General features: G+C 42.0%; 2 protein-coding genes across 2 annotated transcripts; one reads left to right on the forward strand and one right to left on the reverse strand.

Moving 5' to 3' along the window:
• Nucleotides 1-4758: 4758 nt before the first annotated feature.
• On the reverse strand, nt 4759-13681 carry pctp (phosphatidylcholine transfer protein). The gene is made up of 6 exons (XM_015948918.3): nt 13499-13681; nt 11344-11461; nt 8582-8661; nt 8320-8491; nt 7337-7404; nt 4759-5284 (listed from the first exon to the last, which is right to left on the reverse strand). The coding sequence occupies exons 1-6, from the start codon at nt 13625-13627 to the stop codon at nt 5210-5212; spliced, it is 642 nt and encodes a 213-aa protein (XP_015804404.1). The 5' UTR covers nt 13628-13681; the 3' UTR covers nt 4759-5209.
• Nucleotides 13682-14737: 1056 nt separating this feature from the next.
• On the forward strand, nt 14738-24095 carry tmem100a (transmembrane protein 100a). Its single transcript, XM_015948919.3, has 2 exons — nt 14738-14942; nt 22962-24095. The coding sequence occupies exon 2, from the start codon at nt 23039-23041 to the stop codon at nt 23441-23443; it is 405 nt and encodes a 134-aa protein (XP_015804405.3). The 5' UTR covers nt 14738-14942; nt 22962-23038; the 3' UTR covers nt 23444-24095.
• Nucleotides 24096-24295: the final 200 nt, after the last annotated feature.

Consider the following 24295-nt stretch of genomic DNA (forward strand, 5'->3'; position numbering starts at 1 on the left):
CACCTTAGAGGACGTTACCCACTTTGACCTTGGGGCCTCCAGTCCATACTTTATACAGATGTTCTTGTACACGATACCAGACACTTGGTTATGGCGTTCCATGTATGCTTTCCCTGCCAGCATCTTACACCCTGCAGTTATGTGGTGGACTGTCTCAGGGACCTCTTTGCATAGCCTACACCTTGGGTCGTATCTGGTGTGGTAGAGCTTGGCCTCTGTTGCTCTGGTGTTCAGGGCCTGTTCCTGTGCAGCCATGAGGAGTGCCTCCGTGCTGTCCTTCAGACCAGCTCTGTCTAGTGATTGGTGGGATTTCTTGATATCAGCCACTTCAGTTATCTGTCTGTTGTACTAAAAATATTTATTCTGGCTTTTGCAGACGTGACCTTCTAGCATAATCTAAAGACAATATCTTGTCACCTCTCAGGAGTCGGGAGAAAACAATTCTTGAATTTGAAATAGTATTGTGAGGCCTTTTGGCAGTTTATATCTTAAAGTACGTACAGTAAAAGTCTGATATATTGGTTGTACTTGTTCATCCGGTGGACATACTCTAAAGAAAAAATTGCATCACCTCTGGAGTTTACAGAACAATTTCAGAAAATGTATTTTTCTCGCATAACACGACAGCATTGTGAGGAGCTTTGACAGTGAGAAGAGCATTGCTGTGTTGTTCTCTTCAGTTCAGAGATTTGCTTTTTCATCCAGCTGTGTTCAGTCTGTGATGGTGAAGGACCTTTTTAACGGTTAAAAATCACATTATCCCCAGGAGGAAACTCTTCTTCATGTGCACGGTCAGAACATATAAACACAAACCATGTGGACTGATTCACATATAGAACAACACATACGAAAGTGGTGGAGGAGGATTACCTTTTAAATTATTTTGAGCAGCAACGGCCAAAGGGACAAAACTTTTACTGAAGCGTCCCTACTTCCACCCCAGAGTCCTGAATCTGCAGCCTCAGGGCAACAGTCAAACCTGGCCATAGAGGGGTGGTTTGGGTCACTACTGAAGGTCTGGACCATGAGTGTGATGGCTTTGGATTTTTTTTTTCTATTGGTGATGGACATCATATTGAAGTAACATGGGGAGCAGAAGGATGGGTTGGCTAAAGCTGGTGTATAACACTAAGAGACGTTTTGGGGTGACAGAGAGGGCACAGAGCTGACGGTGGATTTAGATGTCCTGCTTGGAACATTTGTGAATACTTTTATGTTGCTCAAAGTTTATAGTCCAGTGTGAGTCCAAGTTATGTGGCATCATTGACATGTTCAACTGTTTTATTGTGTCTGATAAGAGATGCCAGGTGCTAGGAATGCGGTTGGGTGTGTATGAGTAACTCCTTAACCTTGTCTGCTTTCGGCTCCTGGGCAGTGTCAGAGCACCACTTGGTAAATGGATGACAGACTGGTGGGAGGCAGTTATGGTCTTTAAGAAGGGCAAGGATGGTCTTCATCATGATGGAGGTGTGGGCAATCAGTCTGCAGTGATGCAACTCAGATGGATAGGTTTTTTTTGGGGACCAGGATGATTTTGGAGTCTTTCCAGGCTGTGGGGATGTGTGCCAATCTGAATGAATCCCAGAAGATGGAAAGTAAGATTGGGGACTAGTGATGGGAACTTTGGCTCTGCCAATTCTTACGAATCAGCTTACTACAAAGAACTGTGTCTTTTGGCTTTTTAACTGCATGGGGATGTAGCTAAACACCGAACATGTGTGGGATGTTCCCCAAACATAAATCCAGGATGTTGTGCTTCTACGTGGGAATGTCCACACACTGTTGACACAGTACAGTCTACAGTTGTTAAGGGGGCATCATGGAAGTTTGACAGCCAAAACATGTATAGAAATAATAAATGTCTAATTCATACATTCTCCTGCAATGTCCTGGTCCTGTAGAATGAGCCCTGGCATTTTTACTGTGATTGCCTGTTTTTCTGTAAAATCACAGAGAAAGAGAGATGCTCGGGTCGAGCAGGCTGCTTCATGCGTGTTCACGCTCAAGCATAGCCCTCCAAACCGTTCTTTGAACGTTGTTTCAGTTATTATTAGGGATATAAATGTTACAGATATAAAAGATGTCGTTGGCGCTTTAGCTCGCCTTGTTAGATGTCGGACTTTTGTGCAGAGGACCCGGGTTTGATTCTGGATGCTTACTTAGAGTTTCTTTTTTACATTAATGGTATATTTTTACAGTAAGATGCCCACATTTTTATTTGAGACTCACCGAACGGCATTGAATTCACAGATAAAAAAGATGTGGGTTCAACTTTCATTTTGGAACAATTTTTCAAGCAAGGGAATGGAATGATCTGAGCATGCAGGAGGACTGACCCATCATAAACCTTTGTCGGCTGTGCTGAAGAGAAAGGTACAGAACCAAATTATTTAATTAATTAGCTGCGCATTCTCCTGTCCTCTGTCCTCCGGGACACACACACACACACACGGGACTGTCTCAGCTGTTATTTTCGTTAATGAGTGTGCACGTACAGCATGTGCGCCTTGTGCACAAGCCTACTATTGAAGCTGCTGTTACGCTTTTGCCTGAGGGGGCAATAGCGAGCATAAAAATTCAAAACTCTGTAAGGTCCCTTTAAAGTCACCTAACAATCGACAGAGGAGCATCCAGATACTTAGCCGTCACAGAGTTAGCATCTTCTGCTAATAACTCTGCTGCTGTCCTGTTGGGTTAAGTGAGTGGAATATAGTGGCTGGCAATTGGTCATAAGCCCCTGCATTCATTCAGTGGTCATTTAATTAATGTCATAACAATAATCCTGAGGTATACGTATTTGCAAGAGTTGTACATTAAGACCCGAGACAGGAAAAGACACAATGAGAAAACTGACGTGCCATGTCGTCACAACTGAGTGTGCTGAGACTGGAAAAACAAGTCAGGTTGTTGGGTATTTATGACTTAAGTGACTTCAAACGCTAACTGTTATTATTTACAACTGCTGGTGATATCAAGATGTTTTTCCTCTTTCTAAGAATAACCTTTTACTTATTACATCTAATTTGGATGCCTTGTAATAACTTCTTAAATGTTCTCCCTCTATTTTCTGAGTGGTTTGTGGTAAATACAGCCATACTGGTCTTGAATAACAAGAACCAAAAACTGTGTTCAGTCAGCAAAGGCTCCATTTCATTAGAATTGTGGGTTTTCTATTTAAAACACATGATATACATGTAATGTTTGCTTAAATGTAAATTAGTTGGAAAAAATTATGGTGGAACTGTGTTTGGCGGTGGTAGGATCAGGACTATAAAAGGTGATGCACCAGCCGACGGCCAGTAGTCAATCACAGGTACCAAACCTTGGCCCATGTGAAGCACTTTTTGCTTATGTGGCAAGCCTGTGTGGAGCTGGCAGAGTCCTGATTCAAGCAGCAGGAAGGCAGCTGGTAAGAGAGAAACTTTATTGCTGGAGTTGTTTTCTGGTTGGCTGTAGCTTAGCCACCGGCCTACTAGCATGGTGATGTGGCATGGCCATATTGTTTGACATCAATAGTTTGCACTGCAAAGCACTGTGTTTTAAGACTTTGTTAGCAACATTTGATAGACTTTGTCATCTGCTTTTATAAAATTTAGATGGATTGAGCTAAAAGTTTAAGACCATTGATTAATGGTCACCACCATCAGAAAAAAGGCCCAGCAGAGGATGTACTTCCTGAGGCAGTTGAAGAAATTCAACCTATCACCACAGTCGATGAGGCAGTTCTACACCGCTATCATCGAGTCCACCCTCACCTCCTCCATCACCGTGTGGTACGCTGGAGCTACCACCAGGGACAAGAAGAGGCTGCAGCGTGTCGTACGCTCTACAGAGAAGGTCATTGGCTGCAAACTCCCCTCCATTCAAGATCTGTACACCTCTAGGACATTGAGGCGTGCAGGTCGGATAATAGCTGACTCGTCTCACCCTGGACACAGTCTCTTCGACTCGCTCCCATCTGGCAGAAGGCTCAGATCCATTCGGACCAGAACCTCTCGCCCCAAAAACCGTATCTTCCCTGCCGCAGTTGGACTTTTGAATGAAAATCCTAGGGCAGCCCACTCAAGTTGATTGGTCCCAGTCACGTGACCCGATGCTGTTCTTGAACCATTCAACAAACACTCAGATGAATACCTACACGGAGTAGATAGCTGCTTCTCTAATTCTTGCAACTTTTTACATTAATAATTTTATCATGAGTGTTTTATTAGTTCTTATACTTGCTTATCTCTTAATTCATTTTTTTCTATCTTACCTTCTGCACCAAAATACCGCAGCCATTTCCTAATGTTGTGACTTGGCACACATATGGCAATAAAAACTTCTGATTCTGAATTTAAAAAACCAATAAACATGTTGAAGATATTTGCACTGCATGAATTAGAGAATTTAAAGGTTGTTCAATTTTGCGTGAATTATTAAAACATTGGAATATTTACATAGTTAAAATAAAAAACAATTATCTTGAAGTGATGTACTATTTTGTTGGTTCTCAGTTAAGTATTTGTGGAAATTGAATTTAGTAACAGGTATAGTATGGGTTTGTCGTAAACATTTGCATTTACATGTTTCTTGTTTGAATTGTTTTGAGGTTTTTACCTGCACGAGACCAACCACAATCCTAAGCCTTCTACAAAACAATAAAATGAAGATGACAAGGAATAATTGTGTGGTCCTTGAGTAAAACCCAGTCATATAAAACTGCAAAGACTCTGCCATCCCTTTCAAGTGGGGATTCAACACAAGTTAAGCCAAGACTTGACAATGACATCTTTATTACACAGTAATATTCCACTTATTACTGAACAAACCATTCACCTTAGAAAGAGGTCAAAGGTAATGTTCAGTCTAAAATAAAACATCTGAGATAAAAAATTAATCTTGCATAAGTAATAAACCTGTAAAACCGCTGGTATTTTACATAATGATTTCCAGTGCTACAACAGGTCATTCAGATTCAAATCCGCTGAATCCCAGAGGAACTGGAGCTCGTGAGTGCGCACTGAGACAGCTTGGTCTGGTTCATACATTCAATTCACACCCGCCTTTTTCGTGAGGTCATGCACATCATGCCTGAGTAAACAGGAAGTTGCAAAAAAAAAAAAAAAAAAAAATTCACACACAACCCTGAAATTCCCTCCACAACAAAAGAATACAGCAATAAAAACCAATCCCAGCCCAGTGGTGGACACTTTCCCATCAGATGACTTCACTTGTGCTGGTAGTAGTGCTTGTAGCCGCTGCAGGCCTTCTGCATGTCCTTTAGGAAACCTGGGACGCCGCTCTGTTAAAAAACAAAGAGGAAAATGAGTGATGAGCCAAAAAGACCCACCTTAGGAGGGGCGGTGTGGAGGGGAGTCGCTGACGTCAGTCTGCAACACATCAGCAAACAAAAACTATGAAGAAGAATCAAGCAGGCAGAGGGAGGGAGCTCCCGGGGCCTGATAAATCCAGATTGGTGGAGAACCCGGACACATCTCCGAGGTCTGGGATGGGCACATGGTTTGGTTTCACAACACAAAAAAGTTATGATAGATGGTACGTTTATTCTTCAGAAGAATGGGAACAGAATGAAACCAAACTGAAATGTTTCACGAAAGCTGGATATGAACAATAAACATCTTACCTGCTGTGGATAAATGATTAAACATCAGTTTCTTATAGGGAAAGGCACACTACTTACAACCCCACTAAACACTAACACATAAACTAATTATAACATTGAATAACATAATTAAACACAAACATGTGAACTGTGTTGAATTATGTCCTCTACAATAGTACACTAAATAATCATCCAATACCCAGAATCCCACTGGCTGGATACCAGCTAGAGTTGGTACATAAGACATTTCTGGGAGAGGGTTTCCATCTAGTCGGATGTGATAACTATAAAAAAATTGAGTGTCAAGCTAATTTTCTGGTTACAATTTGTAAGCACAATGTGTCTTAACTATGTTTGAACTTATTTGCAATTTTTCCCCAACGTTGCCTCACATTTCTACCACTTTCTGACCACCAAACTAGGCAAGGCAAGGCAGCTTTATTTATATAGCACCTTACAACAGCATTAAACCGACCAAAGTGCTTCACAAAATTTAAATACATTAAAAACAATCCACTACAGAAGAATGCATGAAAACTAAAGCTTAAGAACGAACACTAAAAAGACTCTCATGCTGCGTTTAAAGCCAAATCATAAAAATAGGTTTTCAAAAGAGATATAAAACCAGACAGTGAAGAGGCCGACCTAATGCTCAAAGGCAGCACATTCCAGAGCCTAGGGAGCTCTACAGAGACAGTCCCGTCATCTCTGAGCTTACGTCTTGTTTTTGGGGCTTCCAAGAGCATCCTATCAGCTGACCTCAGCGAACGTGCAGGGGAGTAAAAAACAACAGTAGATAAAAGAGGTAATCTGGCGCAAGGCCATGCAAAGATTTAAAAGCCCATAAAAGCGCCTTGTACTGGATTCTAAAACAAACAGACAGCCAGTGCAGTGAGGCCAAGGCAGGAGTAACATGCTCCATCTTTTTCGTCCCAGTGAGCAGCCGTCCAACAGCATTCTGCACCACTGAAGACGCCAGAGGTGGGATTGTGAAACATCAAGGTACAAATAATTAACAGTAATCAAGCCTTGATGTAATAAAAGCATGAATTACTGTTTCAAAATCCTTTTTGACAGCAAGGTCCTTCCTTTGGCGATCTTTCTTAATTGATAAAAACTAGATTTAGTCACCACTCTGATCTGCCTGTCCAAGACAAGATCCTCATCCAGAACAACACCCAGAGAAGCCGCACGCAGTTTCAAGAATGGGTCTAGCTGACCGAGGTCCACTGCACCCACCCTAGACAAAGAATTTGGACCAAAAAATACAACCTCTGTCTTTTTATCCTTAAAAAGAAGGAATTTAGAGAACATCCATTGCCTAACCTCAACAAGAAAATCTAAAAGAGACCGCAAGGCATGATTGTGGCCCCTCTTAAAAGGCACGTATACCTGGGTATCATCTGCATAGCAGTGAAAATGACACCCATGTTTCTTAAAAATTGAACCAAAAGGTAGCAGATACTAACTAAAATTAAACTGAGAACTATCCCAGACATCTGTATGAACTCTATAGTAGTTTAGAAATGTGTCACAAATATTTTAAAACATATTCAAAATCCAGCAACTGGAAACGGTGACCCTCACAAACATTTTGAAAACTCCCCTGTGGAAGAAATCTGTCACCAACAGCTGCTGTGCTTTTAACTTTAGAGCTCTTGATGTTTTATGAATGAAATGTTTGCATTCATTATAAAAGTGCTGTTTTCCAGGTGAAACATGAACACTGACCTTTGCTGCCCAGTTTACCAGCCAAGTAGGGATGGTCCCACCAGGATTGTCAAAGTAGTTCATGAAAACTGAAACACACATCAAACAAAGACTCACTCATTCATAAAATATAGGCATGTCTACAAAAATTAGAACATAGTGAAACAGTTTTTTTAATTTTTCTTAAGTCATTTCAGAAAGCGATACTCTTATTGTCAGGATCTGCTGCTTCTCCCTCTGACACGTTGTCCTGTGTTCCCTCATTATTGGACTCACCTGTCCCTTGTTTTCCTACCCACCTGATTTATGATTACTCTCTTTTAGGTACATGCTGCCATATTTCTGCCTCCTGTTAATATAACCTGCTGAAATCACGCTTGGTCTTGCAAATCTCCGGTTATTTCATGATCTCATGGGACCTGTTTGCACCTGAACTCCTCCCGATGGGAAAGAAGCTTGCAGGTTAAACGCATCTATTATGTTGCACACGGCTCACAAATCCGATGGAAAGCTGGGGCAAGGCTACGAGTGTGTAGTAAACAAGTGAACAAATAACTGCAGAATTGGGACAGTAAGCATTGCCATCGACAAGCACCACTGTGTAGCATCCCTGACGTTTCCTATCACAAAAGACATGTGATACATCCTTCTAAAAGAGGTAGATTTGATTGTAATCATATACAGTCATAAAATATTCAATATCTCAATATGTACACACCCAAGCTATTTCACCTTCTTCTCAAAATTCCTACGCAGCAATGGATTATGGGCAACTCTATTCACCCAATGCAGGCTTCGACGAAGTGCGGACCAACTGTGCAAAAGGGGCGGGGCTATGGTCCACATTTGAGAATTGGGACACCTTGGATGGGAGCGTTCAAGAGTGGGAGTGGGAGTATTGGGACAGGACCTTAAAGGCTCAGGAAACATTTGAAGGTGTTTTGAGTTAATTAGCTGATGAGGGTCTGAGACACTCAATCTGGGTTTGCTAAAGCAAATCTAACCTTTAGTCCCAGCAGCCCCATCACTCTCCAGGGCAAAGCTCTGCTTGTAGTCTCTGACCCGCAGAACGCCACTTTTCTCTGCACATGGCAACTCTGGGCAGCTTCTGGCCAGGATCACCCAGATCTTCCTCCCATCCACATCCAGGTCTCTCCTCTCCCTCACATACACATACTGGAGTTTGAACTGTAAGGAAAAATAATCCTGAGAATAAAAACAAGAAAAAATGAAACCAAAATGGTAAATGTGAGAGCTAAAGGATACGTCTCTGTTGGACAGAGGAAACGGGTATTTCACTTCCCAGTAGATCGCCGTCTGTCCACCAAAGTCTTTCTCATAGAGCTCTGAAAAAACCAAAACCACAGCCGATGAAAACTGACCGATATGATTCTAAAAGGTGTGTAAATGTCTGATCTCTGGTGGAACTATGTCTTGTGGTATAGAAAGAAAATAAACACTCACACACTTTAACACGGAGGTCAGATTTTAACATCAGCTGGTTCAACAACTTTTTGATTAAAAATCCAATTAAACTTTGTTGTTCCGACATCAGATATTCTGAATACATCCTGAAGAATTCTGCTTCTTATTTTTACCTGCCTGTGTGGGATTATATTTAGTTTTAAAGTTGTGGTTCCAGATTATATCCAACCTGGTACCATCTGGCTAAAAGGACCACTGAGCTCAGTTTCCATGGATGTCTCCCTATAGCTGTCTTCATGTGTGTCCTAATGACTGAATATTCCAGTCAGACGGAGCGACGTCACAAGCTGCCGAACACAACCCCACCTGGAGGATGTGGGTCCTGCATTCCCTCTGGGACAGAGCCAGCTGGGCATATCATGGACTCCTGGAAACGGTGGAACCTGATCTGCTTCTCCCAACTGTCTGTAGAGGACCCTGAAGACGTCTGGATATTCGTGGTGTTGGTGTCAGGTTTTTTTGCTGTTTGACCTGAGCGGTTACCTGGCTTACTGGAAAATTAATAAGCTGTCGAGGAATATTGGCTCAATCCCGGAGCTCAGGGATGGATTACACCGCGCTGTGAACGCACAAACTCATATAATTGTTGAGATGGGTCGTAAGCTTGTAACTTTGGCTGAGATTCAGACTCTGGTACAGAAGGTGGATTCGATCAAGGAGAAAGTGGACGGGACAGCACGGTTGGGAATAGATTAATTTACTCCATTATTGGATTCAGAGGGGTTGAGGACCAACTGAACTTTAAGACAGAGAGTAAATTATCTCTGTCTGGCCCCAAAACAAGTTCTTATCTGAATCTGGTGCCCTTGAGCCTGTGAGGCTGAAGCAATAACTCACCCTCAGAAGAAATGTGGAATGCTGCCGTCGCCATGGCAACTCTGTCTCCCTATCCCAGCCTGGGTGGGACTGCGACCGGTGAAGGCCGTTGAATCGTTTGCAGGACTCACTGTGCTCTCTAACCCAACTACCTCCCTCCCCTGTCCAGACGGAGGTGACGAGCGCTGCTTATCGTGGCTGCATGCACTGATGTGAGGAGAGTCCTCTACCCTACCTCCCCACCTAGTGGACACTTATGCTGTCTGATGTCTGTGTGCATTTCTGTCTGAGGTGTTTTTTGCAGAGCAAAGCTGCCCTCCCTGTGGAGGGTAACTCTGAAGTGCCTTTTTTTCCTCCACCTGACCCAACCCTCATATATACCTTCTGATCTCTATTAAGGTAGCACGACTCAGGTTGCGAATGACCACAGTCACCAATTATTGTCATGTGTCTATGCCTATGTGTGTATGTCTGATCTCAGAATTGTGTGTACTGAAACTCTAATTTCCCTCTGGGATTAATAAAGTATCTTTGAATTGAATTGAATTGAACAAAGGATGAGCGGCACCACAAAGTCCAGACTCTGATCCAAACGGACTGAATAATGAGATGTTCGGAAAGTATTTAGAACATCTGGATGCTGCAGCTGGGAAAGGGAGCAAAGGATTGAACTGGATTTTTTTTGTGGACGGGGTTCCATCCATCCATCCACCCATCCATCCATCCATTTTCAGATCCTTATCTGGAGTCGGGTCATGGGGGCAGAATCCTGAGCAAAGAGGCCCAGACTTCCCTCTCCTAAGGTAACGGCCATCTCCTCTGGGGGAATCCCAAGGCAAGTCTTTCTTTAGGCCTCCTAATGGCTGGATGTGCCCGGAAAATCTCACCAGGGAGGCATCCACGAGGCATCCTACCTAGATGCCTGAGCCACCTCAACTGGCTCCTCTCCATGTGGAGGAGCAGGGTTAGGTTTTATAGTTAGGTCTACTCTGAGCCCCTCCCAAATGACTGAGCTTCTCACCATATCTCTAAGGTAGAGCCTGGACACCTTGCGGAGAAAAATAATTCTGGCCACTTGTATCCACAATCTCGTTTTTTTCGGTCACTACCCAAAGCTCGTGACCATAGGTGAAGGTAGGAACGTAGATCGACCGATAAATTAAAAAATTTGCCTTCTGGCTCAGCTCTCTCTTCGCCACAACAGATTGGTACAATGCCTGCATCTGGATGCAGCATCAATCCGCCTCTCGATCTCACGCTTCAGTTTTCCCTCACCCATGAAAAAGACCCAGAGATACTTAAACTCCTCCACTTGAGGTAAGACCTCATCCCTGACCTGGAGAAAGCACTCTATCCTTTTCCGATTCAAGACTATGGTCTCGGATTTAGAGGAGTTGATTCACATCCCAGCCGCTTCACACTTGGCTAAAAAGGGAGGGGGTTATGATCCCAAAAACACACCTGTTACAACCTCTTTAAATTCTGACTTTGAACCAATGGATTAAAAACACCTTTTAAAACAAATAATAACAGGTAACGAAACACTTAGCAACTCCAACAACAGCTGTATATGGTGTTACTCTACACACTTTACAGACTACTCGTTACCTGCTTCTTACTGAAGATGTGCATGAAAAAAGAAAAAGATTTCATTTAGTCAAGTTAGAAATGATGGGTAACCAGTCTACATTGAGACCAGCTGTGAGTTTGGGTCTGGTCCATTTTACCTTTCACATATCCATCCCAGTGTTTCCGGTACATCAAGTCCATGTAGACGTCTGCACACAGTTCTGGGGTGCAGCTGGAAAGGCCACCAAACACTTTGTACTCATAAAGACCAGTTTCCTGCAAACAGCAGAACATAACTTTCAAAAATACACCGCTACAGCTAAACCGAAAAACAAATCCCAAATCTGATGGCTGAGATTAGGAGCCAGCCTGCGTCCCAAGTCAGGCCACAATGGAACCAGTCCAGAAGGTCTGGTTCAGCTGAGATTCGGTTCTTTACCAGTATAGAGATCACTGTCTAGTGGTGTTGGCATTGTTTTAATAACATTCACTTAAGAAAGAAAGAATAGCTGTTTGCTACATGTCTTTAAGCAGGGGTAGGTAATCCTGGTCCTCGAGTGCTGCAATCCAGTATGTTTTAAATGTTTCCCTGCTCCAACACACATAATTCAATAGCTGAATCATCTGTTTACCAGGTTATCAACCTCTGCAGAAGTCTGTTAATAACCTACTGATTAATAAAATGTGCTGGCGCAGGGAAACAACATGCTGGATAGTGACATGCAAGGACCAGGATTGCCTACGCCTGTCTTACAGGGACGTAAAAAAAAATAAAAACAATACCCTGAAATAACATGATACCGTATTATGTCATGATGCTGAACTGATTTTTGACAGCCATGTATCTTTTTTTTTTTACATTTTAAATGCCAACATTTACTGTATTTCTTTTTTGTGGTGCAATTCAAATTCCGACTGCTAGGTGGCAGCACTTTTTACCACCTTTATTCTGACGGAATAACGAGGTCTCGTGATAACTCTGGATGTGTCTTGAAAGAGTCTGAGCTGAGTTTTCCTATTAAATTCGGGCTTAAAAATTCCAAATATCGTCTGACTAATATATCGTATCAGCTCCCCGGTAACATGAAACTTAATGTAATGCCAAATACACGCCCCTGTTGCCTTCCAAATACTCATCCTGCAAAGTGTGACTTCTGGGCAGATGAAATCAAGTTTTTACCTAACAGACAAATGTTTTAGAATGTTTTTGTTTACTTCCTACTTCTTTTCAGCTGTGATTTAATAATCTGATGGAGATAACACAATGACATCACAAACACGCCTGTTTTCATGTGTTTTATAGATATTTTATCTCCAGCAGCCTTTCAGGGGCACTGTGCCTCTAACCAGAACACTGACAAACATGATACTTTAGGTGTCTAAATGCTGACAAGCTTGGCATTCAAACTCGAGGTTTCCAATTTCTTTTTCATTACAGCTTATTCTGTATATTTTTGTGGGCAATTGCTCGTTGTGCTTTTCAGTGTTTTGTGGAGATTTGGGGCTTGTTAGGGATGAATGCAGCTAATATTGCCAGCCCAGCTTCAGCTCAGGTCATCTGCAGTTGTCAAACTTTTGTCTCAGTGCTCGGCTGTCAAAGTAAGAAATGTCGTTCATCTAGTCTGATCTGCTCAACTGAGTTCAGTAACATTTGTTTTTCTCCAGGAAGTGAAAAGAACACCAATGGGATGAAAAATGATTACGGGGGGATTCAAACTGGCTGCTGATAACGGACCAATTCCGATCATGAGCTGATCTCTAGACTAAAATGCCACCAGGACCTTTTACTGCAGGTCGTTTTAGCAACTTTAAATCAGCAAAACCACATTTATCAATAAATGTGCTGTAATAGCTAATATATGTCATGATCAGCTATTGTTTCACAATATGCAAAACATTAAATCCACTACATCTGCCTGTTTAAACACTCAGATGTTGCTGTACTTTGTGTATTTCTCATTTTTATATATGCCATGTCGTTATTTTAATAGACCTGTTGTCCCATTGACTTGTGGTAATGTCACCATGAACTGTAAAAGCTGTATAAACGTATCAGAAACGTGGTTTGACAGCTGAGCAGGTTATGAATGAATGAACCAGCTCAATGCGGCTCGGTTTCCGGGTTTTCCCTCCAGAGGCCGCTAGGACCTCCCTGCTGATGTGACCCTGGACTGGATTCCGGTAAATGTTTTATTGTTTTACACATAAATGAGTGACTGTGTGGCGGTAGGATTGTGCGCCGTAGGCTTTCCACATCCCACCGTTTCCAACAATACCAGTCTCTCATTTACCGGTCCGGTTCCGCTGACCCACCTTGTCGTACAGCCGGTAGATCTGGACCCCCATGGTCTCGGTGAAGAGCTCCCATCCCCCGGCCAGCTGCGGCTCGTCCAGCTCTCTCCAGGCGCTCTGGAACTCCTCATCTGTGAACCGCAGCGACATGACGGCTCGGCTCTCCTCCAGCTGACTGTCAAGTCAGTCTCTCCACTTCCGGTTGGATGCGAGTCAAAATAAAAGCCTCAAAAGTTGGTTAAGCACTAGGACCAAGAGGGGGAAAAAAACACTTGTGCTGAAGCCTGTTTCCCATTAAAACCGTCCATAAGCTCATCTATTGATACTTGCTAACGTGTGATTGGCCGTTCGAACCACATATACCATACACACACACACACACACACACACACGTGTATATATACACACACACACACACACACACACACACACACACACACACATATATATATATATATATATATATATATATATATCCAGTTGAAAAGCTTCCTGGTTTAACTTCTGTTTCTAAAGCGGAACATGAAGCGGAACGTGCCCTGGAAAGGAGAACGTAAAGACTACAAAAAGATTTTGCCAGCTATTTATTTTCCAAAATGCCATGTGTGAATGAAGATCACTAGAGTAAAAATTTCTAATTGCAGGAACCTCTGCATGGATCTCCTGGGTGTCATTGAACATTATTTCTCCCAACACATGAGAGTCCTGTAGAGGTCAAATCCCACACACATTCCTCCATTTTTCTGTGTGTTTAATGTGCAACTTTAAGCAAATTGGCCAATTCTCCACCACAGCTTAAGCTGGCCAATTTGCAGAGCTTCAGTCTTTAAGCCTTAAAGACTGAAGCTCTGCTGCAGTTTGTGTTGTTTTGTGTGTGCCCAGCCAGCAATGTTTAATTATAACAATAAACGTAAAAAAATAATAATAAAATAACATATAAATTATATAACACACAATACGAAATGCCCCCAAACATTAACTATCTTTAAAAAAACATGATCTGCAGGACCTGACAGCAACAGTCCACTTCCACCCTCCTCTCCAGACCAGGTGAGGTGGATCATGCACATCTGCTGGCAGCTGATTAAATTTGTAACGGATGTTACTAAATGATTAACTGTTCAAATAAATATAATTATAATTTATGTCAAAAGTATCGTTAACATTTTAATCACGGTTTTATAGAATGGCTGTTTTATTTTGAAATCCTTGACCGGAACCTGCACTTTCCTTGATGTTTGCAGTTGCACACTTGTTCCTGATATGGTTGTTGTGTGGATGAGGATGGCAGTAGGGCTCGGAGCTCCAGCCGGATCCATACTTTGGTTCCGAGTCCATTCCGGACCCAGAAAAAGTTTGGTGTCCGTTTCAGCTAAAAGACCAACTTGACTTTAAGTAACAGAGTCTGACTGAAAACCTGACAGCAACGTGCTTCTCTGGATGCTGCGTGGGGCGCCACTGTCAGGTAAAACAGGATTTCTGATCTCTGTCAGCTGTTATCAAATAATAAAAACTGTCAGATCGGCCGGAGCCGGATCGGCTTTAGCTCATTAAGGTATTAAAAATAAACAAACGATTACATTAAGTAAAACCTAAAGGACATTTAAAAGCAGTTTTCAGTATGACAAATGAATCAAAAAAATTCAAAACTGCTATTTGACAAAAGGAACTTATCAAAATTGGCCTCATTTTCTTACTTTTGTTATTATTTCTTCTAACAAAAGGCTCATCCCGTTGCATTGTATTTCGTTTTCATCTTTATATTAACACCTGAGTGGTTATTCATCTATTACATCTAAATGAATAAATAACAACATACAGTGACTTTAAAAAAGCGATTTTTGGTTTTAGCTAAATATACTTGTAAACATTGTTAAGTAGGGTTCCAAGTGTTGATGAAGTGAAACAAGTTAAATAAAAACATCAAAATAAACAATTCAGTGAAAAGAATCAGAAAACTTGTGTTTGTGATGTCTGAAAAAGCAAAATAATATGGTGGATCAACTAAAAGTTTAAAAGAATCATTAATAACCTAATTTTTTTTCTTGCTTTTGTTGTATTCAACTTTTATATCCTTATGTATTTCTCCATGTTTATTATGATTTTCATCATTAGGGAAACCCCAGAAAGATTAATGGGTTTATTTTATTTCTTTTGACATACCAAAGTAAACCAAACACAAAAGGTCAACTTTTCCCACAAAGACACAAAATAGTTCTGATGAATAAAATACAGAGGTTTTAAAATAAAAGTTGCAGCAAAAAGCTTCAGCAATGATATAATCTTATTTTAATACCCGCTTTTGAATTGCTTTAAAGGATCTGTAGCTCGGGTTTACTGCCATGGTTGCAACTTTGGAACAATGTCAGACAAAAACCAATGAGATATGTTCCCACTACTACGTATTTATTTTGCAAGAATTCTGCCCTCCAGTCAACTCCAAGCTATTTTTATCTGGTCTAATAATGAACTGATGACCCTGCATTTAGGACTTGCAGACAGGCACATTTTCTGATGAAACAGTCACCCCATCAGGTTCCTCTTCTCATTGAGTCCAAATATTTAAGTTTTAAAAAACATCACAAACATGGAGTTTATTTACTCTGACCCCTTCTGTCTGTACAGATCAACATGTCCTCTCTTATTTTCTTATTTTCTTATGCCAAAAGCTGAAAATCCTGCAGCTTGAGCTGTGATTTTTCATCGGAGACCGAAAATGGTCACACTTTAGTTTGGCATCAAACTGCATTGGTATGTCTGACACTTCTGTTACATGTTTTCTACCTGGCCAGGTCACTTAGCGAGCAGACAAAGTAATTGTGAAGGAATTGCGATGGCAATGAAAATTCTCTTTTGCTGTTCATCTTCAGGTGTCTTAAATCTGCAGTGGCAAGTTTGGAAAATGAATTAGCTTAAATAATTAGTTTCATGCCTCTTAACAATGTCCTAACATTACATAACATAGCTATAAAAATATAGTCGAGATTAAAAAAATGAAAAAAATTAATGAAAAACTTCCACCAATAACACGTTTCGGATTGAAAGCAGCTACTGACCATCTGGTTGTCTGCTTCGCTAAACCTCCACACTTCCTTGGGTTCTCCACTCATCACACACTCACATATTAGGACAAACTACCAGAGTCCAAAAAAACCAAACACCAGTTGAAGTAGGGCTGGGCGATATATCGATATTTTTAAAATATCAATATAATTTTTTAACAAGATACAAGGTGACCTTATGTCTTTATAACCGGTCAAACTGCTATGCTGGCGATTAGCCGCTATGCTAGCGACATGTTGCTCCGTCTAAGCGGTTATTATGTGTTTTCTCACAAGTTTGCTCAATCTGAGAGCCTCTAGGTAAATGTGCTTGCTCTAAACTATGCATTTGACGTCTGGGTTTTGAATTATTTGGGGTCAACAGAGTTTTGTTTTTCTATCCTGCATGTGCGGAGCCAGTGAGAGGAGCCAAACCCCTCCCTCCCCTGTGTAATTGGGAAACATCTACGGATAGCTGGAGTTTCCAAATTAGTGATGTGCCGGTCGCGAACGAACCGGTTCTAAGAGTTGGCTCTATGAAGTGAACGACAGGAGCTGGCTCGTCATTGGGAGCCATCACCCTCCCTCCCCTCCCCTCCCCCTCTTGCTTTGGTGAAAGCTACAGGTGATTGGTCAACATGTGTAACTGCGTGTCCAGACTGTCCACACACAGAGCAGTAGGGGTGGGGAAGAGGGAGGACCAGACTCAGACACACAGCAAAGCACATGCGGGTGGAGGGAGACGAGAGGGAATGAGGAGGAGGAAAAGGGCGAGCGAGAGGGAGGAGAGCGCGACGAAGACGGTGACAAAATGAGAGCCAGCAGTCAGAAAGTTGAGATTTCTTAAAGTGTTCAGTAAATAGATCCATTTAAATGATAAATATTTGATATTGTAGGGTTTGGTAAATTGAGTGCTTTAAGAGCTCAATATATATGTTACCTGTACTTATGACCAATAAGCTGTGATACTCTATCTACATATAGAATAGCAACCCTGCTTGGTCTTTACGGTGTTTCATCAGAAGATTCTAGGATTCTTTATTTATTAGGGGATTGTAAACACTTTGTTTTGATTCAGAAAAGAGTCAGGGTTATAAAAGTAAGAATTTATTTTACCAACAATTAAAACATGTCAAGTTAACTAACATTTACTGTGACGGATGGAACTAAATGTGATGTATGAAACCTATGTGTGAATGCGATGTTAGTCAGAACTTCCGTATCTAGCAGAGTTCTCGAAGTAAAAGAATTTGGTTTGCGTTAAGCTATGAAGTTGATTATAATCAAAAACACATCAGACGCTATCTGTGTGTCTACTTCACCCGTTTTCGGAGACCCTCTTGGTGGATCCGAAGGTCAGAGAGGTCGGATGACCTGTGGCACCGAAGGTCCAGTAGATTGACCACAGCCCCGACTTCTCCAGTCCAGAGATGTCTCGGGTCACGACAGATGGATGGAACCGCACATCTGGGGGACTCTTAAACAGTCTGAACAATACCAGCTTATTCTGCAGAAACTGTTTGCGATATCAGCTTCGCAGGTGCAAAAAGGTTTTGGCGACGTGTCAAAATCTTTGATGGGTTAAAGAGGGTTTTGCTTCAGGTGGCCGGTCTGAATCTTTTTCTAGAACTGAGAGATCACCCGAGAGTGATCCAGTTTTAATGTTGTCATGTTATGATTTGTGTAGCCAACCAGAGGTTGACAAGTTTGAGGTAGGGCTGCTCGATTATGGCAAAAATAATAATCACGATTATGGTGACTGAAATTGAGATCACGATTATTTAGGACGATTTTTCTATTAATGTTGATTTTATTTGTTTTTATTCAGTCATAAAATTGCTCAGGACACAATCAGGACAAAAATAAATAAGAAACAAGATGATCACTAAAATAACTCCTGATTCCCAGTATAAAAAGACCAATATACTTATAGCTCATAGTTTATGACCCAAGGGCTATAGACCTTGGTTTAACTCATTTAAGTCTAACCAGTACAGACCTAAATACCAATATCTTGCAAATACTGACAGCAAGAATTATACAGTGGCATTTATAACAAATAAACGCAAATAAATTGATGTTCACAAAATGTTGTATAACATTTATTGAAGCTGTGTCAAGGTGCTGTAGGAGAACACACTAGCACTGTGTCCTCAGCGAGATTAGTTATTAGTTATCAGCGTGAGGAACTTATTTCTGTCTATTTCTACCTTATTTATAAACTATTTATTTACAAGTCCACCAGTTAATGTAATAAATGTCCCAACCACAGCTGCAACCCCCACCCCCCAACCCGGTCTCACAGCAATCGGGGCAAGCTGCACGTATGTTCAGCGCGCCGCACGCACACATTTAGCCGTTTTTATCGGCTCAGGAGTCCGCAGGTGCGGTGTGTGTCACTCACTCTGGTTACTCCAACAGGGAGCCGGCTCCGAGAGCCGTTTCTTTAGCGACTGACGCATCACTACATCATTCCCTTTCCTAATGTCCTGAAGAACGGTCTGGAGCGCAGGCGGAGTGTTTAGCTAACCTGCAGGAAACGTTGACGACAGTTATCCAGAAAGTAGCTAAGGGTTACCAGAGATGTTTCTGAGATGTTCGCTAGGTACTTTTAAGATTTAAAAAGTCAAGAAGGGGGTCTGAAAAGCTGTTAGAAATAGCGTCAAAGTCGCCAAGTTGGCAACACCCTAGGAGGAGCGCTTCATTTGCAACTCAGGGCAGCGCAAGTGGGAGGAGCAAATAATCGGCTTGTTTTGTTTTTTATAGTCGTTCAAAACTCAGATCGTAATCATGATTAAAATTCGATTAATTGAGCAGCCCTAGTTTGAGGAATTTTACCAAGAGTCTCAGAAACACGCCTTCTTTGATACGGAGGCTCTGATCTGGGTAGAGGACTGTGTCAGAGTTTAACTTAACCTTACTTTGTTCTTGTGTGAGTGCAAATGGTGACGACCTTGTCATATTAACATGCTGAAACATATTTCAATCACTATAATCACAACATAACATTCATTTCACACTTCAATCACTGAGCACAGATTAATGAAGCATTTCATTATATTATAATTATTATAAGTAGCAATAAACAAACGTTTATTTAATGATTATCTAGCTTATAAGTTGTAGAAGTTCACATTTGATTTAGGAAATCATTCTTGGTTTAGCAACTGATCCAAGCTGGAGTGTTCCTTATATGGAGGCATGAAGACCTGAGAGATTGGACCTTGAGGAGAGAATGTTATCGTTGACATTTCGTTATCTGTGTTCAGAGCTGCAGGCTCTGAGCTGATGGGATGAAGGCAGGTCAGTTTAAAGGGAACACATGCAGTCTCGTGTCTCCGTTTTGACCAGATGTTGAATAGATGTTGAATGGTCAAACTGTACCTAAAAACTGACCATTGCTGGACATTACATAACCCCCCTTTTCAAGGGCACGGGGTCCTGGCAGAAGCCACGGGTCGTTCAACAATCCAAGAGGCCCTAGGGACTCAGTCGAGGAAGCACAGGTTAGTTCCCAGGCAATGGCCTCAGGAGAGGAAAGCAAACCCCCACACCAGAGAATAGTCAATGTAGCTCCCAAACTCAAAAAGGGTAATTCTACTTATCACAATCCTCAGGAAGTAAGCAGATGAGCAGGGTCCGGACCAGGCCCCAGGCGAACCGTTCCCTCAGGCAGCAGGCAGCCGGATCAGTCGATGGTGTAGAGAGGTACTCCCAGGAAGTGACGACCACAGGCGAAACCCAGGAGAGGAGAAGAGCACACATGCAGGGCACTTAAATGTAGACACACATAGATTGCATCTGATGTAAAATAACAAACAAAAGTAAAACCTAGCACTTTATGTACCTATATGTGCTTTGTGAAGAAGATTATGTGAACGGAGTTCAGGTGAAAGAAATGAATGCAGGAAACTACATGTACTGGAAAAGTTTTGCAAAAAGAACAAAATTAACATAACCCTATAATATATGTAAGGGAAAACTGATGCTTTTGAGCAAAAAGTTTATCAAAACAGAAGGGCAAAATAATCTGCAGCCCATAGCTGGTAAAAATCTAAATAAAATGCATCATAATAGAGATGACGAAAATAAATCAGCTGTAATGAAATAATGCAGAAATGTATTTCTGTGAATATATCTTTAAAAGAATTAATAATATAATTACTAGTAATATAAAGAAGAAGAAACACTAAAAATGTGAATCAGTGAAGTTAGTAATCAAACCTATATGTGAATATACCCCACAAGGAATTAGAGATTAGTAGATAAAAATAAAAAATGGAATTTGGATAAACACAACAGTTTGTGGAATACTCCCTTTAACTGTTAAGACTTAACCATTATAGGACTCCAGGAACCCACATCACAACCATCCCAAGTCACCCCAAGTCTGCACGTCATGTATGGACAGGAAATACAACCATGCACACTCACACAAACACAAACAAACTTGTGTAACCTGAAACAGGGAACTCTGGGACTGACGAATCTGGACAATAGAGATCACCCCCCTTTTGAAGTTGAAGGCCTAGCCGAAGACGCAGGAGGTGCAGGCGGAGGTACAGGACCGGCCGGCGCAGGTGGAGGCACCTGGGCAGCCAGAGCTTCACGAACCACCGGTACGAGAGCTCGAGATAGGCGGCCACCGATGTTGCGGACCGAGTCCCCTAGAGAGGTCAACCGTGACGGAACAGGAGCAACGACAACCCTAAAGACAAACAAAGGTTTAGGCATGCATTGAATAACACGACAGAATCAGTGGAGGACCAGGAGTAAGACACTGGTTGAAACCTGAGACCAGGATCTGCCGACAACTCATGCAGCACCCTGTTCACCGCCCCAGCCCGAACCATGGTCGGACCATTGAATGTAACACGATCCACCGTAGCTGGAGAGAGCGCAAAGGAGATGTTATCATAAAAAGGAGAAAACTCCACAACAGTGTGTGTGTGTGTGTGTGTGTGTGTGTGTGTGTGTGTGTGTGTGTGTGTGTGTGTGTGTGTGTGTGTGTTAGCAGACAGCTGTACCAGTGTTTCTAAAGCTCGGACTGGTAGAGAATTGGCACTAAGGTTAAAGTTGGACAAGAATCAATACATTTTTATGCATTTAATTTACTGATTTATGTTTATAATTTCTCAGGACAGCTTGAAGTGAGTTAACTTGTAAATATTTTACAGGAGGAAAAATATCGAGATACATATCATATATCTGAATTCAGCTAAAAGGTATCGAGATATAAGTTCTGGTCCATATCGCCCAGCCCTAATTTGAAGTGGACCTAGAAAACGATGACTGGTGATTAGCGCTATCTCGTTTTCTCCGGCGAAGTGGGTTCCGGTTCTGGCAGCAGCGTCTCAGGGAAGATACCCGACAGGAAGGGTGAGAGTTTGGGGGCCGTGTTTGTGTTTGAACCCTAGCTTGTTTTCAGACTTGCCATAACGGCTTTAATTATGTAACATTTACCACAGTTTACCCCCATTTTGTATCAATGCCAGACAAAAACACACGTCTACACATGCGTGTTTTGAGTCGTGTTTTTAGTAAAAATGTTAGAAAAATTAAAATAGATGTTATGAAGATAGTTTGATTGCTTTCTTTGCACTAAAAATAACTTTGTACATGCTTGTTGTTTATATATGACGAAAATAAGCATTCTGACTTTGATTATATGTACTAAAATTCCTCCAGCATCTCCCAAAGTTGGTTTTCATTCCTTGCCTTCACGTGTTTCACAGAAACTAAACAGAGAGAACTTGTCTTGCAAAGTTTCTCCAGCGACATGAGAGCGAGACTCTCTGTTTGTAATGTTCCTCCAACACTTACCGCACAGTAACATACTGGCTTTAGATTAGCCTTAAGGCTACATGCTAGCTGATCTGAGACCAAATGAACATTTAATTTTCACCTTCTGGTGGGACCTGAGTTCAGATAACCAGATTCCACAAACCAAACCTCTGAGGAGCATTTCTACAACGACAAGTCCGTTCTTGTAATCTGAACATCAGCTGCAACACGTGCCTGGTGCGCTTCTCCCTCGTCGTCACTCAGCATTTGAATGGCAACTTTCCGCTCAGCAGATGTGAGGAAAGAAGAATAAGTGGTTGTGAAATTGCTTGTGATTTCAAAGCTTCTTCCATTTCAGAGCGGTTTGTGAAGTTGTGTTCCACGCTCTCCGGGGAATGTCTCAGCTCGCGCTGGGCTGAGCGGGCCTGCGTCATCCTCCTCTGACTGGGTTAAGAGGCGGCCCCAATTGTGCAAAGAGGTTACGCAGGTTTATTAAAGCAGCATGTGGTGGTCAGAGGGAGACGGGGAATTGTGAAATGTGGTGTTGAATTCTAACTAAACGCAGCTGTGTGGTCTCTTCATCTTTCAGCGTTGAGCAACAAAAGTTTATCTCTTTGCATTTTCACTGCTTGCTTTAATGTTGGTGTGTTTCTCCACAGACTGGGAGGGCCTGACAGGGGAATAGAGGGCAAGGGTCAACAACAGGGGGCCATCTGTGGCTGGTTAACACTAAGCGATGCCAGAAGAAGCCAATCAGGATGCCATGAGAACCCCAGCTACCTCAGAGAAGACCAACAACCCAGAGCAGCATGCAGCTGCCATGACAGTTGTGAACATCCCCCAGGTCAACGAAGTCCAGCTGACTGCAGCCACAGGGGGGGCCGAGCTGTCCTGCTATCGCTGCACCGTCCCATTTGGTGTGGTGGTCCTCATCGCAGGCATTGTGGTCACTGCCGTGGCTTACAGCTTCAACTCCCATGGGTCCACCATCTCTTACTTTGGCCTGGTTCTCCTGTCAGCCGGTCTGGTGCTTTTGGCCTCCAGCATTGTCTGCTGGAGGGTGAGGCTGGAGAGGAAGGAGGAGAGGCGGCGGGAGAGCCAAACCGTCCTGGTTGCCAACCAGAGGAGCATTTTTAGTTGAACTTTTAGCTTGAACAAAAATCCTGGTTTCCCGAGTTTGTAAAGGACCTGATAAGGATGTTTTTACTGGTGACTCAGACCCGTAAGAGCCCCGACCACAAACTCTCAAAGCCCAGAACTCAGAGCTTTGAAGACTTGGTCAGGGATTTATTTGTCAAACAGACACGGAGCATCTGGCGAGCATGGAATGCAGCCCGCAGGAATGTTTCACAATTAGGCTGAATCAGCTCTGAGGGCGGTGGCATGGAGGAAGTCTCTGATTAATCTGCTCTGATTGTAGATTATGAAAGAAGAATGGTACAGGAAGGAGACCGGAACATTATTCACATCTCATTTATTAGACCTGAACCTGCATATAGCCATTAATGAGCTCTCATATTTAATCTTAGCGGTTCCGAGTCCAGGCGAGCGGTACGTGAGATCTCACACCAGAGATGGAACAGTTAACCTTAAAAACCAATTCTCTACATGCACCTTGTTTCTTAAACATTTGATATTAAACTTCAGCTATTAACTAATAAAATAAAAACTTTAAGACTGTCTAAAGGCCGTGATGTCAAAAATATTGAATGTATTATGTGTTTTATTTTAATGCTGCATGTGATAACTGATGAAAGGACATTATGAGTTTTAATAAAATCATTGTTACCCCAGAGAAGGCTTCACGTTTTAGAACGGTGCTAGATTTGTGTAAAACATTTAAACAGAGGGTAAAATCTTCCTGCTCGTTTGCATGTCCCATCTTTAAACTACCTCTCAGATTTTTATTAGAGAAAAAAGAATGACAAACGCCAACACATTGAGATTTAACTTGAAATGTTGAGGAAAGAAAAGTAGGAAAACGCCTCAAGAA

The sequence above is a fragment of the Nothobranchius furzeri genome, chromosome 5 (assembly GCF_043380555.1).
Source record: "Nothobranchius furzeri strain GRZ-AD chromosome 5, NfurGRZ-RIMD1, whole genome shotgun sequence".
In the NCBI taxonomy this organism is placed as follows: Eukaryota; Metazoa; Chordata; class Actinopteri; order Cyprinodontiformes; family Nothobranchiidae; genus Nothobranchius; species Nothobranchius furzeri.

What these genes read in the sequence shown, in the direction of transcription:
- pctp (XM_015948918.3), bottom strand. Translation starts at nt 13,627, where the DNA reads ATGTCGCTGCGGTTCACAGATGAGGAGTTCCAGAGCGCCTGGAGAGAG. An exon ending in TCTACCGGCTGTACGACAAG is followed by an intron (nt 11,462 to 13,498) that starts GTGGGTCAGCGG and finishes TGCTGTTTGCAG; the next exon opens with GAAACTGGTCTTTATGAGTA. An exon ending in TGGTAAACTGGGCAGCAAAG is followed by an intron (nt 5,285 to 7,336) that starts GTCAGTGTTCAT and finishes GTTTTTTAACAG; the next exon opens with AGCGGCGTCCCAGGTTTCCT.
- tmem100a (XM_015948919.3), top strand. Translation starts at nt 23,039, where the DNA reads ATGCCAGAAGAAGCCAATCAGGATGCCATGAGAACCCCAGCTACCTCA.